We start from the raw sequence: 18,534 nt of genomic DNA, 5'->3' as shown, positions 1-18,534 counted from the left end.
TAAAGCAGTCTTAAAAGAAATTAAATTCTATGTTTTAAAAAAAGAATCTTCTTCTTACTGATTACAGAACCAGCCTTCTTAAGACTCAAGGGTAAATTGTAATACTGGAACACAAAAAGCAAAAATACAAAATGTCAAAGAGGCCCTAGCTTAAGCTTTCTTTAAATGGGGCACTAAGCAGGCTTTGGACACTTTGTAAAAAAGAAAACTTTTGGGGCTGGGAAGATGGCTCAGTAGAATAAGAGCTTCCCTGGCAAGCACAAGGGTCTGAGTTCAATCCCCGGTTCCACCAAAGAAAAGAAAAAGAAAGAGAAAACTTTTATTCCCACTCTTCCTCAATTAATCAATATAATTATTTCTATAGATGATATTTTTTTTTTATACAAAAGGCCAAAATTTGCTTTTAGAAGGGTAAAACTTCAACTTTTCTCAAAAGACAAAGTGGGATTTTATAATATTATCAGGATGAAAAGTATATACATTTATATGACAGAAAACAGACAACATAAATATTTACTATATTATGTATGACAACAGAGATAAGTTTCTGTATGGTTTAACCTATAACTTTAAAGGCTTCTGGTTAAAGATGGAAGACTGCACAGAGACATTAAGCCTAAATCAATCAGAGCCCAAAATGCAATAGGAAAAGGATTTTATTGCTATTTTCTAATTGATTTGTGATTGGGTAACACTCATGGTTCAACAATTCTAAGAATTATGTAAGGACACTGAGAAACTGGCTTGTCTGTAGTTGTCACCATCACTGTCAAAGAGGGGCCGCCGGGACTAACACCCTGCACACCTCTCTCCAGGCTGCGCACAAGGTCTAAACCGTTTATTCTAATCTTCGCTTCAAGTTTTTAGATGTATTACATACTGCTTTCTTTTCTAACTTAAAAAAAAATGTATCTTCCTCACTGCTAGGTGGATATATTATGTTTATTTAACTAGTGCCCTACTGACAGTAAAGGAGTATCTCAAAAGATAGAGAACTGAAGGAGAATGAAAGAAATAAGTCAGGAACATATTTTGTTAAAAGAAAAAAAAGAACGTATTTTGTAATTGCCCCAGTAAAAGAATATATTAACAAGCCAATAAGGACAGCATACAGAAAACAGAATAGAGAAGCAGAACAAATGGAAAGCAAATACTAAGAAGACAGAGTTAACCCCAAAGATATCAGACATTACGTAACAGCTTACTAACGGCCCAGGTAAAAAGCAGAGACTGACACACTAGAAAACAATTACAACACACAGAGATACATGCACACATCCTCCGAAATAAACGAATGTGGAAAAGCTGAAATACAATGCCAGAAAAAGATATGCCATGCAAACATTAACCAAAGAAAACTGGCTTAGTTATATAACACATATGGCAAACAAGAAAAAATTAATCATAAATTAGAAGAGTATTTTATTACAAGTTAATAAAACACTCTTTTCATCAGGAAGATTTAATAATTCTGTACTTATATCACTTATACAGCTTCATATATGTAGAGCAAAAAAACGAGCAAAAGTACAGAAAACAAAAAACAAGTCCGGTGTGGTCACGCACGCCCACGATCCCAGCATTTCGGAGGCTGAGGCAGGAAGACTGCTGTGAGTTCAAGGCCAGTCTCAGTTACACAGTGACTTCAAGGCCTGTATGAATTACACAGCAAGTCCTGTCTCAAAAAAAAAAAGTTCTTAGGGGGAAAAAAAAAAAAAGTTCTTAGGTAAAATACTGTAAAATTTTTGCCAACATATTTCAAAGTTTGGAAAAAGTCTCAAAAGAATACTGCTTATCAAAACTAGAAATTTTGGGGACTTTGCCGGATAGCTCAATTGTTTAAAGCACCACTTGGGAAAATGTATTCAGGCGCCTAGGACTACAGTTCTATTCCCACCTCCAGAAGCTGCATCAGACCTGCCCTTAAGGCAGCCTGAAGTAGAAAAAAAAAAAAAAAAAAAAAACCTTCTCAAATTTTTAGAGCCAGCCAAATAGCTCAGAGGATTAAAGCACCTGCAAGCAGGTGCAGGGACCAGGGGTTCGATCCCTGGGCCTGCAGTGCCGGCCTTGCCCCCAGGACACGCTGAGATGGCAATTGAGATGGCATTGAGTTTACAGCTCTTGGGAGGCTGTAAACAGGCAGATCACCACGAGTCCAATATAGTAGTGAGACCTGAACACCCTGTAGACCCTTCCTTAAAATACAAAAAAAAAAAAAAAAGAAAGAAAAAGAAATTTTAAATAATCATATCTACTAAGAATTTCAATCTATAATAACAAATTTCCCAAAAGAAAGCTCCAAGACTACTCAGCTTCGAAGGTAAATACCATCATATATTCAGGGACAACTGAAAATAAACATGTCCCAACTCCTTTTATGAGACAATATAACTTTGGTATCATCGCCTGATAAGAACTTTGCAAGAACTGACAATCACAGGCCATCCTATTCACTAATAGAGATGTCAAAGCACAAGAAGACAATGAGGGCATAAATATAAAAAAAAAAAAATTGATATATGGAAAAATAGACGAGATCAGACTCAAAAAGCCATACCATAAACTCACCGTAGAAGATATAATTCAAACTATAACGTCTAGCTCACAAACACTTCAAAGACAGCACAAGTTCTTAAGAGGGCTTAAGACGGGAGCTGAAAGCTCTGTTCAGTTACTTCTCTAGACTTCGCTCCAGCTCTGAGTTTCTAATTTTCTTTCCACACTAACAGAAGTAGGGCTAAAAATATAATACTGTATGTTTAACATACATAAAAGAACAGAGTAAATATCTGAAATGTCCATGCTAAACCCGCTAGCCTGTCACTTCCACCCTGCTCCCTGAATGCTGACAGCCATGTCTTTACCTTACAAGTGGGAGAGAAAAAGAATTATTCTGATGAAGAAGCAAAACGCTGAAGACTGCACAGGTCTGTACACAGTAGTCCACACGGATCATGTCACAAGCCCCATCACTTAGAGAACTTCCAGTCAGCATGTTTGCTTTTGCTTTTTTCTTGTGATACTACTGATTGAACCCAGGATCTACCCACTGAGGTATACCCTTTTCCCTCTCACTTTTTTTGGGGGGACAAGTTCTCAACAAATTGCCCAAGTTGCTCTCAAAATTTACAATCCTCCTGCCTCAGCCTCCCAAAGAGCTGGGATTACAAGTATCTGCCTCTATGCAGTTCCATTCAGTCTTTTAATACTCTAAAACACAGGCAGACAATCAAGAAACACAATATATTAATGAAAGTCTTCTAACATGAAAGCTGGGGCTAAAACTAACACAGATTTAAAAAGAGATTGGTAAGTAAGATTACAGGAAGACCTTTCATTGACGGACACAAGATTACAGTTACACTGTGCTGGCCCTGCATCTGGGGAACACTGAGATGGTAATTGAGACTGGGTGTGGTTATGCACTCCTGTAATCCCAGCTCTTGGGAGGCTGTAAACAGGCGGATCACTACTAGTCCAATCTAGTAATGAGACCCTGAACACCCTGTAAAACCCTTCCATAAAATACAAAAAAATAAATAAATAAAAAAGTTACATAGGATGAAAATGTCACTAGAGATCTAATGTACCACATGAGGACGAGGGTCAGTAATACAGTGGTGCATACTGGAAATTTGTTAAGGCAGATCTTTCTTTACCCAAGAAAAAAATGGGGTAAAAGTGCTGAGATGATGGACTTGACCACAACACCCACTTCACTCTGCACATGTACACCAAAGTATGTTGCACACCTTAACATACATATAATAAAACCTAAAGGAGCCTGGCATGGTGGTGCACGCCTACAATCTCTGGACCAGAAGTCCAGGCCAGGAGGACTGCTGCAAGTTTAAGGCCAGCCTAGGATACATAGTGAGACCCTGTCTCAACAACACCTCAGTGCATGCCTGTATTGCAGGCACTTGGGAGACTGAGGCAGGAGGACAGTAGTGAGTTTGAGACCAGCCTGGTCTACAAAGTGAGCTCAAGGCCAGCCTAAACTGTCCCAAAACAAAAAATGCCCAAATAATAATAAAATCTAGGGGGCCTGCCCATCAGCCCAGGTGTTTAAGTGCTCATCCTCAAGCCAACCTGCCCTGCCCTGAAGGGATCCTGAGCCACAAAAAAAAAAAAAAAAAAAAATCCTTCTAATAATAAAATCTAAAGAAACTAGAAGACAGTTTTGTAAGAAAATACCAAAAAGAAAAAAAGATAAAATGCCAAAAAATAGAAAATTGGAGGGTACACTCAGGAGGCTTTATATCTTAAAAAAGAAAAAAGGATTTTTACAAAGAAAAGAACAAGACAAAAATGGGCAGTTTTTCAAGAACTTTTTTAAAGTCTCAAAAATGAAAGTTTCCAAATTAAAAACAGCCCACAAAGCACCCAGTATAACAAATGAAACAGTCTCACAAACTGGCTCTATCATGAAATTCTTGAAATTTCGGAGAAAAAAAAGACAAGAGAGGATATACAAGCCTCTACCTTATGAGGCAAACACAGGTTGTATATAAAAATATCAGCTTTCAAAGGGCAGGCCAGACAGGGAGTTCAATCTCCCCTAGTGTGCCGGCCCTGCTCCCAGGGCACGCTCAGCCAGTGACAGAGACTGGGCGTGCTGGCACGCACCTGTAATCTCAGCGCTTAGGAGGCTGAAAACAAGAGGATTACTACAAGTCTGATCTGTGTAGTGAGGCCCTATAGATCCTGTACTAAATACATTAAAAAAAAAAAAAAAATCAGCTTTCAAAGCAACATCAGAAGCAGGAGCTTAGCATAAAGGCAGAGGACTTCCCTAGCATGTGTGAGTCCCCAGGTTTAACTCCAGCACTGTCTGCCTAAAGAAGACCAGATATGGTGGCACACACAATCCCAGAATTCTGAGAGGCTAAGGCAGGAGGATCAAAAATTCAAGCTAACCCTAGGAAACTTAGTAAAACACTGTCTCAAAATAAAAATTAAAGAAGGGTTAGGGATGGAGCTCAATAAGGCAGCACTGGGTTCCATCTCCAGTACCAAACACACACACATACACACACCCCTCAAAAACTGGGCTGGGGAGAGAGTTCAGCAGCATAAGTGCTGGGCCTGGTAAGCACAAGGTCCAGAGTTTGCTCCCCGGTATCACATGCTGTGCTGCCCTCAAAACCTGGGGTGTGCAGTGACAGGCCCAAAACCCCAGGTATCCTAGGCAGCACTAGGAAGACTGAGACAGGAGGATCACTACTCGTGCAAATTGTGCAGCAAGACCCTGTATCAAAAACAAACAAAAAAAACAAGCACCCTACAAAATCCCCAAACTGGAAAAATGCTTAGCGAAAACCAATCTAAAATAAAGTAGGTCAAAAAGCTTTGAGAGATGGCCAGGGATATAGCTCAGCAGCACAGTGCATGCCTGGCAAGTACAAGGTTGTGAGTTTGACTCCTGATACTAAACAAACAAGTTTGAGAAACTTCTGACTCCAGCCAGGAGACAATACTAGTGGAATTCCAATGCGTCTGAAACACTTGTAAGATTATTTGGAGATTAACAATTAAGAATAAAATGTAGCTGGGTGTAGTGGCACATGTTTATAATCCCAGCACTTTGGAGAGAGAGGCAGAATTGCTGTAAATTCGTGGGCAGCCTGGGCTATATAGTAAACTCAAGGCCATCCTGAACTACACAGCATTCTAAAAATAAAACAAAATAAAAAACAAAACTGGTAGGGGGCTGGAGAGATGGCTCAGTGGTCTAAAGCACCTACTTAGAACAAGCTTAGCAAAGCACAGGGACCACGGTTCAATCCCCCAGCACCACATGCCAGCCAGCCCCGCCCCCTGGTGGGCTGAGATGGCCACACACACACATACACACACACACACACACAAATAAATAAAAATTTAAAAAAAACTGGTAAAAAAGTAAGTAAGTTAAGTTAATTCCAGGGAAGACAAAAACTAAACAAGGAAGGAAAAGAAATAGAGTTCGGCTCAACTGCAAGTATAACTTAAATATTCACAATAATGTTACCAACTTGACAAAAAAAAAAAAAAAAAAATCACTCTAACTTGTATATATGTAACAAAAGTGGAAATAAAGTGAAATCCTCATCTCTCATAAGGGCAAGACAACAGATGAAAACAAAAATTAAGCAGCACCAACTTAAGCATATAAGTATATTATAAAGAGAAGTGAAGGAAATCATTGAGTCTTTTGAAGTAGCTAAAAGTAGTTTCCTTGAGAGGGCAGGGAACAAGGACCAGGGAGGAACAACTGCAAGGCCACTGCTGGTGGGGGGAGTACTGGTTTTGTAACAAGCTTTGTAGCAAGCTTTGTAGAACAGCTGGACTTTCTAAGTGACATGCATGTACAACTTTGGTAAAAACAAAACCTTAAATTTTAAAAGGTAAAACACTTACCAATATACTTTTCTTGCTTTTTGAATAGAGGTAACTGTTTGAACTTCTTTTAGTGTTTGCTTTGTTTTCTTTTCTGCTGATTTGAATGCCTATTTTTGAGAAAATAAACAATTTCTTTAGAGCATGTGTAAATAAACCAAACCAAAAAAAGTTTTCAAAACATCACAGAACATACACAACAAAAATTTTGTGCCTCAAATATTAATATGCCAACGTTTTATTACATGCAAATATTTGCTCAAGACCTGAAAATTAAGAGCCATCTTGTTCATTCACTCCATCTCCCCAGCTCCATTTCCTAGATTCTAAGTACCTACAACACTGCAGGGGCTAGGGCTAGATATGGAGATATACTAGTGAACAAGACTGGCAGAGTCAGGGGCCAGGGAGATGGCTCAGTGGAATAAGCACTTCCCTGGCAAGCGCAAGGGCCTGAGTTCAATCCCCGGCTCCACCCCCCCAAAAGAAAAGATTGGCCAAGTCTCCAACCCACTGGGCTGTAAAAAAGATAACTAATAAATGTATAATCATCTATTCTAAGTGCTTAAAAAACACTGACAGTACAAGAGGACTCCACATGGTTCAAAGAAAGTATCTTTAAGAGCACTTCAGCCAAAACCTGAAAAACCAGTGACATTATGAAAGAATAAGCATACTAAAAGCACAAAGTTAATCAAAGAGCAAAATGTCAAGAAATAAGGTTGCAATAAGTAGTAGAAAGCCAAGTCATTAAGGCCACTCATTTAACAGAATTAAGTACCTATTTCCAGACACATTCTGGGGATCAGGTCTCAGCAATAAACAAAACAAAGAGGAATAAGATTTTTTTTTTTTCCCATGAGACAGGATCTTGGTATGCAACCTAGCTAGCCTCAAACTCATGATCTTCCAGTCTCAGCAAGCCACGTGCTAACTTATAAGTGTGCACCACTACACACAGCAAGCCATGACAGTTCTGAGGGAAAGGGTTCTAGGCAGAAACAGTAGGAAGTACAAAGGCTTTGACAGCAAAGTAGCATGGTTTTAAGAACAGCTACAGCTTGAGCGCAGCCAGAAAAAGTACAAAAAAGAAGAAATATAGCTGTTGAGGTCAGAGGGACGGAACTCAGACTGTTAAGGCCAGAAGGGCTCTGGACTGTATCAAGATGGGAAGCACCTGGAAGATTCTAAGTAAGAGAATGGACTTCACTTGTGATTTAAAAGGGTTACTGTGGGTGCTGTGTAAGCAGGCTGTAGCAGAGAAAAGGCAGCTGACACAATAAGAGAACATCACAGTCAGCACACAGAAGTAACAAAGGCTGATCGCTGAAACAGATGTGGCCAGATTCTGGGCATCCTTTAAAGTAAGATTCAAAAGATCTGCTAACAGATTGGATATAGTTTGAGAGAATTCTGGATAAGGCCTAACTTTTAAGCAGAGAATGAAGGTGGTATTTGCTGAAATGAAAAGAATGGGGGACTTTCGTAATTAAGGAAGGGAAGAGGTGTTGAAGGGAGGGGAGCAGAAAGGGAAAAAAAAAAGAAAGGAAGATAAATCACATAAAGGTACAAATTGCCTACGATGAATGTTATCATTATGTATATCTAAACTGTATCAATAAACACAATGAAATTATCAAAAAAAAAAAAAAAAGAAAGAAAGAAAAGAATGGGGGAGGAGCGAGTGTGGGTAAGAAAGTGAAAATATACACATTTAAAACAAAACTAAATTTGAGAAATAATTCTGATTTAGAAAGCTTCATTTTAAACATAAAAAATTTATTAAGGTAATTAAAGCAGGCAAAAATGACATTCACTCTAATAAATATTAAGTACCTTCTCAGCAGCTTCAACAGTCTTTTGTGTTTTCTTAGCAGCAAATCTCTTATGATCATAATACCTAAAAATAAACCTCACTTAAATTTTAGTCAAAAATTTTATATCATTATCATGTTTTGTTTTGTTTTCTTCATGTATCTGGTACAGGGTCTCACTACACAACTTAGACTCGTAGTGATCCTGCTGTTTTCAGTCACCTCTGTGCTGGGATAACCATGTGCCACCACACTCGGTCCCCATGGCCTGCTCAGTGCACCTGGGCCCAGTGTGGCATGTGGTTTCAGGGATTGAACCCCAGTACCTGCACTCCCTGAGCTTGCCTAAGCAGGTGCTTAGTCCACTGAGCTATCTCACTGGCCCTTATTATGTCTTTTTGAGACAAGGTTTCACTATGTAGTTTAGGCTGGCCTTGAACTCACTATGTAGCCCAGGCTGGCCTTGAACTCGCAGTGATCTTCCTGTCTGAGTGCTGGGATTACAGGCATGCAAAATCTTTACTTTTAAAACTATTTCTAATTTTACAGATTCTTCAATCACATAGAACAAAGCTACATTATACACAGAAATAAGTATTAAAAGAGCTATTTTCGCCAAAAGAAGTATTTGTAGGTAAAATAATAATTGTTACTACCTCTCTTCTGAGAAACTCCAAATGTCTTACTAGAACTTAAATAACTTACTTCTTGGCATTGGCATAAGCTGACAAGCTGAGGTCAACATCCACAAGCAACGGCTTATTTTTCTGAGGCTTCTGTAGCTGTTTATTCTTTTGCTTTTTCTTTTTTCCTTTTGGTGGTTCACTTTCATTTTTCTCAACACCGACGTCACCATCAGCATTGCCATCTTCCTCCTCTGATAATAAGTATGGATTTCTATTAAAAATATTCAATAGTATTTCACTAATGTCAATGACATCTATTATATTTACAAATTTTTTGCTCAATGAAATTAAAAATGGTTTATAATTCTGTACTTTTCTTGTGGCATAGGGGGATGGAGACAGGGTCTCACCATATATCCCAGGATGGCCTCAAACTCAAGGCAATCCTCCTGCCCCAGCCTCCTGAGTGTGGGGGTTATAAGCAAGCACCCCCATGTATGGCTCAGTACTGTACTTTAAAAGTTTTATCATTTACTGTAGTGTAACTGAGTTTTTCTATTTCTCTGAAAGCTCAAATATAGTGAACTGAATAACAAAATAAAGACAAATACTACTTAGCTAAGAATCAAACTTACCTTAGCAGCATTGTAACATGATTTGTTTGCAGCTTTAATTCTTTTATTGCACTTGCAACAGGGTCCCCTTGAGCTTGGGCTTCTTTCACAATGACCCCAATTTCTGTCCAGTCTATCTGATTGGCTAACGCACTTCGCACAACCTGAATGGCTCTGTCCACTATCTGTAGGTTCATCTCTATGAGTTCTCCTTTCAGTTTGTCTATTTCCTTAAGAGAAAATCAGACATATTTACTATAATCCCAGTTGAGGTTATCATTTTTTTAAAAAGCATCTGAAATGGCTAAGCATAATACCTGAGCCTGCTGAAGAGCTTCTAATCTGTTTTCATGATCCTTCCGGACATTATCTAATTTCTTCAATGCTTGTTTTTCCTTTGGGTGAGAAATAGGTTATTTCATTCATTCATTCATTCATTCATTCATTCATTCATTCATTTTTGGTACCGGGGATCGAACTTGAGACCTTTCACTTGCCAGGCAGGCATTTATGCTGCTGAGCTATATACCTGGTCCCAACATGTTATTTTAAATACAGAGATTTCTTCTGTCTTGTGGTAACCTTTCTGTTATCTTCTAAAACTCAATAGCCTGACTCCACCTAGCCTCCTCCATGCTGTCAACTAGGGAGCTGAAGTTTCTCCCATTGCCAGGCATGGGAGCATATGCCTATAATCCCAGCACTCAGTAGGCTGAGGCAAGAGAACACAAGATGGAGCCCAGGTTCAGCAAGTTAGTGAATAAACCCTTTTTAAAAATAAAAAAGAGCTGGGGATGAAGCTCAGTGAAACAACCCTGGTTCAATCCTTATCACCACAAAACAAAGCAGCAAGTCAATAAAAAAAGTTTCACGGTAGTTATTAGACCTTCTGCCTACCACTTTATCATACATAATTTACAGTCCAAGGCCACTGATTGGAGACAAATTTTCTAACATTAGTAACAGTGCCACTAGTATTTAAATGTTTCATGAAACATTAAAAATATTTAAACTATATGCATTGTGAGTGTTAAAGGAACTTAAATTGGGTCTGGGGAGACAGCTTGGTAGTCTAAGTGCCTGCCTGGCAAGCGCCAAGGACCTGGGTTTGATTACCAATAACACATGCTGTGCCAGGCACACCATGATGCCCCGAAATGGGGTGTGGTGGCACATGCCTGTAATCCCAGTGCCAGCTGGGGAGGCTGAGACAGGAGGATAACTACTAGTCTGATCTGTGTAGCGAAACCCTGTACCAAATAAATAAATGATTTAAAAAATAAAAAGAACTTCAACTGGGCACTGCGCTACATCCCTGTAATCTCAGCACTCAGGAAGCTGAGCCAAGATAGTGCAAGGCCAAACTGGATAACAGACTGAGTTCAAGGCCAGCCTGAATTATATAGCAGTACCCTGTATCAAATAACAAAACAACGAAAAACAAACCTTAAATGATCACCAAAATAAATCACTGGTACAGTCTAAGTATTTTTGATCCTAAAAACATGGAACCAGAAGTATCTCAGATTTTGGAAATTTTTTTAGATTTTAGAATTATTTAGATAGACTTTACCATTTGTATATCCCTAACCTGAAAATCTGAAGTCTGAAACTTTCTGAGTACCAATGATGCTAAAAAAAGTTTTAGGTTTTACAGCACTTCAGATGTTTCAGATTAGAGATGTCCAGCCTGTACTCTCATAAAACCACAGGGATCAGTGTTACTGCACCTATTTATAAGCCAAAGTACTGCCACCACATGGTGATCACAGTGTATAATGCACTGAACTACCTGCTTTGAAAGTGTACTGTTAATTTTTGAAAACTGAAGGACGCTACAGAAGCTGCACATTTATAGTTCCAGCACATGGAATGCTCAGGCAGGAGGATCACAAGAACAATCTCAGCCTGGGTAATTTAAAAACTAGGCAAGACCCTGGGTGGTAAAAAAAAATTTTTAAATAAATAAAAGGGGATAAAGATGTAGCCAAATGTGAAGAATGGGGTTTCAATCCTTAAGTATCATCCAAAACAAATAAAAAATAAAACAATTGAAGGGGAGGGAGAGGTTACAAAGATTCATATTATTTGAAAATTCTGCATACACATTTTAAGACTATTAATATTTTGGACTTTTTTTCCTTTTTTGGCAGGATCAGGCTGCCTTAGGGGCGGGTCTGGTGTGGCATATAGAGCTCGGGATTGAACCCGGCTCCCTGCACCTGACTGGGTTTGCCAAAGCAGCTGCTTTAAACAACTGAGCTAATATACAACCCCCCCCAGACTATTGACAGTTTGGAACAAATGCTCTAAAGGCCTGGTCAAATGGGCTAGGAAAGTAATGCATATTAAATCCTTCCTATGGAGTCATGATATACAGAAAACATATTAAAGATCTACTTTTAAAGTTCAGGGCTGGTTGGGCCAGCAAGATAGCTCAGTGGTCTAAAGCACCTGCTTAGGCAAGCTTAGGCAGGCGCAGGGGACTGCGTGCCTGCTTAAGCAAGCACAGAGACTGGGGTTCGATCCCCAGCACCACATGCCATGCCATCACTGAGCCAGCCACCTAGTCAGAGTGTGGTGGTGCACCCCTGTAAAAACCAGGGCTGGGGAGGCTGAAAACAGGAGGATCACTACAAGTCCAAGCTGCATAGCAAGACTCTGCACCAAATACATAAAAAATAAACAAAAATAAAGTTCAGTAATTTTAAGAAGGGGAAGAGAGACAGAAGGGAAGGGAAGAGAATGGAAAAAAAGAGGAATTAAGATGTATAATGTACAGGTACAAATTCCCTATGATGAATGTTATTTTGTAATATATATGGTATACTAATAAATCTAATTTTAAAAAACAAAGTTGCTTTTAAGAAACACCATGTACAATTAAAAACTTACTTTGTTTTTTTTTTTTTTAATTTATGTGTGTGTGTGGCCAGCTCAGCCCACCAGAGGGCGGGGCTGGCTGGCATGTGGCGCTGGGGGATTGAACCGTGTTCCATGTGCTTTGCTAAGATTGTTCTAAGTAGGTGCTTTAGACCACTGAGCCATCTCACCAGCCCTAAAAACTTACTTTGCAGAGAAAACATTTTTCCCTTCTCTTGCCCATTTAAAAATCTCCCAGTTAAAAAAAAAAAAAAAAAAAAAAAAAAAATCTCCCAGTGATAGTCTCATAAACGCAAAGTCTGAGGTTTTTGATAGCTTTAGTAAAGCAAACCACACCAGGGTATAAACAATAGACCTTGCCTTCTCATTTTATTCCCCCAACCCTTTGGGCTTTGTTTTTTGAGACAGGGTCTTGCTATGTAGTTCAGACTGGCCTGAACTATGTAGCCCAGGCTGGACTCAAATTCATGCCAATCCTCCTACCTCAGCCTCCCCTCCCAAGTGCTAGGATTATAGGCATGGGCTCCCAAACCTGGCTATTTCCTTTTGTGTGTTTGTGTGGGGGGTGAGTTATAAGGAATGAACTCAGAACTTTGCACCCATCAAGCAGGCACTGTGCTGCTGGCTATAACCCTGGTCCTATTTCCCTTTTTTGAGTGCATGTGACAAACGGAATGTGAGGCTATGCTTTACCACGGTGAGACCTTCCCTGGACCTCTATTACAAAGCGAGAGACCAGGGAATTCCCATAGCTTTTACCGCTACTTCTGAAAGGATGCTCCTTCCTAAACGAATGTATCATGGCTATGGCTTGTGTCTAGATGACCACTCAAAGCCTCAGTCACACGTGGGGCTTTTCAGAGGTGGCTAGATCTAGCATGTGTGCCACTGGGATTGATTCATGGTGTGATACTAGGATTAAGGACGTTAGTATTGGGGCCAGGGAGATAGCTCAGTAGCATAAATGCTTGCCTGGCAAGCACAAGGGCCTAATTTCAATCCCAGGTTCCGCCAAAAAAAAAAAAAGACCTTAGGATTAAGGGTACAAGTACTGCCTACTTGGGTAGGCAGCCTGGATAAAATGTACAAGGCACAGAGCTGCCCTTGTTGCCACTGGTTACTCGCTTGCTTTCTCTGTCTTCTGCCACAACATGAACTGCTTCTCCTCTGCAGTGCCGCTCTGCCACACCACCCTGCCTCGGAGCCAGCCTGCTAGGAAATAACCTCTACGAACTGTGGGCTAAATAACCTTCCCTCCCCCAATCTGCGGCTATTGGGTATTTTGTCTCAGCAATGATAAAAGTAAGATAATCATCTGCCCATCAAACCATTCTATTAATAGCTGGCTTAATATAAGTTTTTAATAATACCATACCTGCTGTAAAGCTTTTAAATCAATTTTCTGACCTTCTATCTTCGAATAAAATTCATCCACGGCCTTATTTAAAAAAAGAGAAAAACTAGCTGTAAAAAAAATGACTTCTACTTCAATTTGCACATACAGAATATAGTCTATTTGTTTCATAATGCCACTCACAGAACTTGAATAATTTCCAGTAAATTTATTACATAGAAAAACAGTATCAAAAATCAAATTACAGCCAGGCATGGTGGCACATTCTGGTAAATTCAGCACTCCAGTGGCTGAAAAAAAAGTTTGAGGCCAGCCTACGTAGTGAATTCAAGGCCTGCCTAAGCTACATAGTGAGAACCTATCTCAAAATTTAAAAAGATAGGACTGGGGAAGACAGCTCGGCAGTCTAAGCACCCGTTTGGCAAGCGCAAGGACCTGGATTTTTTTTTTTTTTTTAAACATTTATTTATTGTGTGTGTGTGTGTGTGTGTGTGTGTGTGTGGCCAGCTCAGCCCACCAGGGGGTGAGGCTGGCTGGCATGTGGTGCTGGGGGATTGAACCACGGTCCCTGTGCTTTGCCAAGCTTGTTCCAAGTAGATGCTTTAGACCACTGAGCCATCTCGCCAGCCCAAGGACCTGGATTTGATCCCAGGTACCACATGCTATACATGCCAGCCCTGAAACTGGGCGTGGTGGTCACTCCTGTCATCCCCGAGCTGGGGAGGCTGAGAGGAGGATCACTACCTATGAGTCTGAACTATAGCAAGACTCTGTATCAAATAAATTAAAAACAAACAAAAAATAAGAAATAAACAAAAAGTTTTAAAAATTAAATTACACTGAAGTCTCCTGACTCTTCATTTTGAAATAAAGTAGCAACAACTATTTCTAAAAGTAGTACCCATGACAACACTGACTTTCAATGCCCAGATTCATAGTGATTGTGCAGAACATTTTTAATTTTTCAGTGAAAGCAAGCTAATATTAACTTAATAGAGCACACAATTTTGATGTTATCTGATTAAAAAACAGAAACAGAAAACCCACCTTGTCAAATGATTCAAATTCTATATATGGACATTGAGAATGTTGGGAAAACAAGAAAGGATGAAATTCCTCATACCTGTAAAATATATTTATTACATCACATTCAAGAACACCAAAAGCACCTAAAGCAAACTGATCCATGCCTACATACTTACGTAAGTATGTCTTCAACTGGTTTATCTACTTCTAGGCTTGGTTTCACTTCTCTTTTCTGGATGATATACCCCTATAAAAATCCAGTATTAAAATAATTTTCATAATTGAAATGATGCTCAATCATATTCATAATTAACAAAGACCTACTCTCCATGTCTGGTACTAATTTTATTTTTTGGAAGAAATACCTGGAATATAAAAGGAAAATATTCGTAAGATACAAGATAATTTTTAAATTGTCTAACTAGAAGGCTAAATTACCTCATTTTTAAAAATGTTCAATATTTTTTATTTATTTTATTTATTTTTTTGCAGGACAGGGGATTGAACCCAAGACCTTGTGCTTGCCAGGTAAGTGCTTATTCTACTGAGCTATTTCCCCAGCCTCATATTAATTTTATTGAGAAACAAATAGCAATGAGATAGTTTCAAAACCGATTAATAGGACAGTTTCAATAATTAGTACATTGCATATTATTGTCTTCATAGTGGTTAATCACTTCATTTTTAAAAACTGTTGGCAAATTAAAATATGCCTCTGTGTAAAATCGATTCAAGAAGTCATTCTCAAATTCTTCAACTTTTCTGAAATGTTTATGTAGCTTTTTTTTTTATCTTTTTGAAACAGGGTCTTGGTATGCTGTTCAGAGTGGCCTTGGGCTCGCTTTGTAGCCCAGGCTCGTCTTGAATTCACAATGATCTTCCTGCCTCAGCCACCCAAGTGCTGGGATTACAGGCATGCACCACCTGCACCACCACCACTTCCCAGCATGCTGATACTGATTTGACATAGTACTTTCTATAAAACATAAGTAACAAGGGCTGGAGGTATTGTACGGTGGTAGAGTACTACACAGGATCTGTTAGGTCTGTGTGTTGGGAATCAGGAATTATAAACTTCAATAATAGTATCTGTCTTGGGGTCTCCTTGCCGTGCCTGCCTTGTGGGCTGGTTTTAGAATAAATAAATCACCTTTTTGGTCAGTGAAATTAGTATCCAGGAGTGGGGATGGGCCTTGGCTTGTTTCTTTTATGATGTTAAACTTGCTCATTCTTACACAGCCTCTATGCCTTACCAGAAAAGCACCCTTTGCCCTCCCCTACACTGGCTACTAAAATAGTAGCTGGCTTGGAGTATCTTTGTCCCTGCCCATCCTGAGGTACTGACCTCCCAGCACCCCATCATGCACTACTACATTTGTTTCTTATTTCATCCTATTGATATACCCCTTATACCGGCAGTTGGGGCTCTTGGCCCAGTCCCATACCACTAATTCTAAGCACCAGCATCTCAAAAAACAAAGTAAGAGCCAAACATGGTGGTATATGCCTGTAACCCCAGCACCTGGGATGCTGAGGGAGTCCAGCCTGGGCTACATAGTGAGTTCAAGGCCAGCCTGAACTACAAAGTGAAACCCTGTCTCAAAAACAAAACAAAACAAAAAAATTACAAACCAAAAGTAATTTTAAAAAGAAAAGAAAAACTTACCCCGAGGCTAGACATGTACCTTAGTAGTATTTAGCATGCACATAGCCTTGGGTTCAAGCCAGACATGGTGGTGCACACCTATAAACTCAACCCTAGAAAGGCTGAGACAGAAAGATCACCAGGAGTCTAAGGCCAGCCTAGGCTACACAGTGAGCTCAAGGGCAGCCTCTACAGGGCAAGACCCTGTCTAAAAAACAACAACAAAAAGAAAAATCTAAAAAACAAGGCCTTCAGTTCAATCTATATGATCAAAAAATAAAACACTCAAAATCCACTCTGGAATAAGCATATTACAAATATTAATTTTCCAAATTAGAAAGACTAAACATACATATATTGATCCTCTAATGTACATATATTGAAAACTCACTACCTGGAAATCCAAATAAGCCACAACAGTACACAGTAAGTGCACACAGTGCTACCTTTCCACTGAAGTTGGATGCTGTTTTCATATAGTCTTCTGCCTTCTGCATACAAACAAGCACTTTTTCAATATCTAACAGGAGAATAAAAAGAAAAAGGAAGTTCCAGCCAAGTGTCAATAAACCACAGGGGGTGTGGTGATCACTCCTGTAATCCCAGCATTCAGGAGTCTGAGGTAGAAGGATTACTGTGAGTTCCAGGCCCGCCTGGGCTACAAAGTGAGTTTAGGACCAGCCAGAACTACATAGTGAACCTGTGCCTCAGAAACACACAAAGTGTCAATTAACCATTCTTACACAACCACGCAGAAAAGTATGAAATAATATAAATTGCTCAAGACAAGTACCCCTTTTCATGTTCCTAATTAGCTTACCCAATAGCCTATTTTTGAATCATCTATCTTTTCTTCCATAAAAGCCACTTTACTGATAAACTAAATTCTGTAATATATTTGGGCCTATTGGATTTTTTATTCTGTCTATTCTTTCTCTAAAAGGTTACCCAATTTTGGGGGGGTATTCTTGTGATACTGGGGATTGAACCTAGAACCCTACACAAGATAAGGCATGTTCTAGCACTGAGCTACATCACTGGCCCTCTTTATTTTTATTTTTTTGGCGGAACCGGGGATTGAACTCAGACCCTTGCGCTTGCCAGGGAAGCTCTTATTCTACTGAGCTATGTCCCCAGCCCCTGGCCCTCTTTATTATTGTTATTTTTATTATTCTGAAATACTGAGAATCAAACTCACAACATCATAAAATTCTAACTCAATCATACAACCATACCAAAGAACTACAGAAATTCAAGTGCATGAACACTGTTTCTAATAACACTCCATATTCTAAGTCTGAAGGGTAAAAATTCAACTTATCAAAATCACAGTTTCCCGAAGTTCAGTACCCAGTCCGAAAACTTAAAGAGGATAGAAATGGAAAATATTCTAAAATCAAAAGGTCTGAAGGCAGATCAAGAGACTGAACTGCATATTACTAGGAAGAAAGCTCCATATTGAAGTAGGCAATGAGAATATAGACATAGGAAACTCATAGGACAAATGTATTTAAGCGTATAAACTACCTATTATTACTTGATTAGAAATTAATAATTAAAAATAAATAGGGTTGGAGTATAGTTCAGGGGCAGATTCCTGGTCAAAATGACACCCTTAGTTTGATTCCCAGCACCACGAAAGAAAGAAAGAAACAGACAGACAGACAAAGAGGGGCCAGGGAGATAGCTCAGTAGAATAAACGCTTACCTAGCAAACGCAAGGGCCTGCGTTCAATCCCCAGTTCCACCAAAAAAAAAAAGAAACCCGTAGAAATAAACAAAAATTATACCATGAAAACATACCTTTGCTTTCAAGCTTTTCATCCACTTTGACACTGCCAGAGAGTCCATTTTCTATGAGACAGTGCTCAATGAGAGCTGGGCCGTAGGCTACAAAAGCAAAGGGAAGTTTTTAGTAATATCATATAAAACTGAATATTAAGGGCCAGGACAAAGCTCAGTGGCACTGTGCTTGCCTGACAAGCATGAGGGCCTAAGTTTGATTCCCAGTTCAAAAAAACTCCCTGAATATTAAAAATACATGTTTGGCATTACCATAACAATGATCTATTCAATAAAAACAATCAATGAAAATAAAAATAAGCTTATTTTGGTTTTTTTTTTTAAGTTTTCTTTATTTTATTTTTTAACATTTATTTGGTGTGTGTGTGTGTGTGTGTGTGTGTGTGTG

The 18,534-nt window shown here is 39.2% G+C and overlaps 1 protein-coding gene across 2 annotated transcripts in view; it reads right to left on the bottom strand.

Annotated features, from left to right (window-relative positions):
• Positions 1–18,534, bottom strand: part of Nemf (nuclear export mediator factor) — a 53,934-nt gene that overhangs the window by 22,680 nt on the left and 12,720 nt on the right. For both annotated transcript variants that reach the window (XM_004638764.3, XM_023723729.1), the window contains 10 exons: positions 18,147–18,233; positions 16,790–16,863; positions 14,875–14,945; positions 14,720–14,795; positions 13,694–13,756; positions 9,753–9,830; positions 9,457–9,665; positions 8,901–9,092; positions 8,218–8,281; positions 6,403–6,491 (listed from right to left, as the gene is read on the bottom strand). In XM_004638764.3, the coding sequence (XP_004638821.1) occupies positions 6,403–6,491; positions 8,218–8,281; positions 8,901–9,092; positions 9,457–9,665; positions 9,753–9,830; positions 13,694–13,756; positions 14,720–14,795; positions 14,875–14,945; positions 16,790–16,863; positions 18,147–18,233 (1,003 nt within the window). The remainder of the gene's footprint in view (positions 1–6,402; positions 6,492–8,217; positions 8,282–8,900; positions 9,093–9,456; positions 9,666–9,752; positions 9,831–13,693; positions 13,757–14,719; positions 14,796–14,874; positions 14,946–16,789; positions 16,864–18,146; positions 18,234–18,534) is intronic.

Source organism: Octodon degus, unplaced genomic scaffold (assembly GCF_000260255.1).
Source record: "Octodon degus isolate 3935 unplaced genomic scaffold, OctDeg1.0 scaffold00102, whole genome shotgun sequence".
In the NCBI taxonomy this organism is placed as follows: domain Eukaryota; kingdom Metazoa; phylum Chordata; class Mammalia; order Rodentia; family Octodontidae; genus Octodon; species Octodon degus.
The sequence above is the reverse complement of the archived record's forward strand: the minus strand, read 5'-3'. Positions and strand labels throughout refer to the sequence as shown.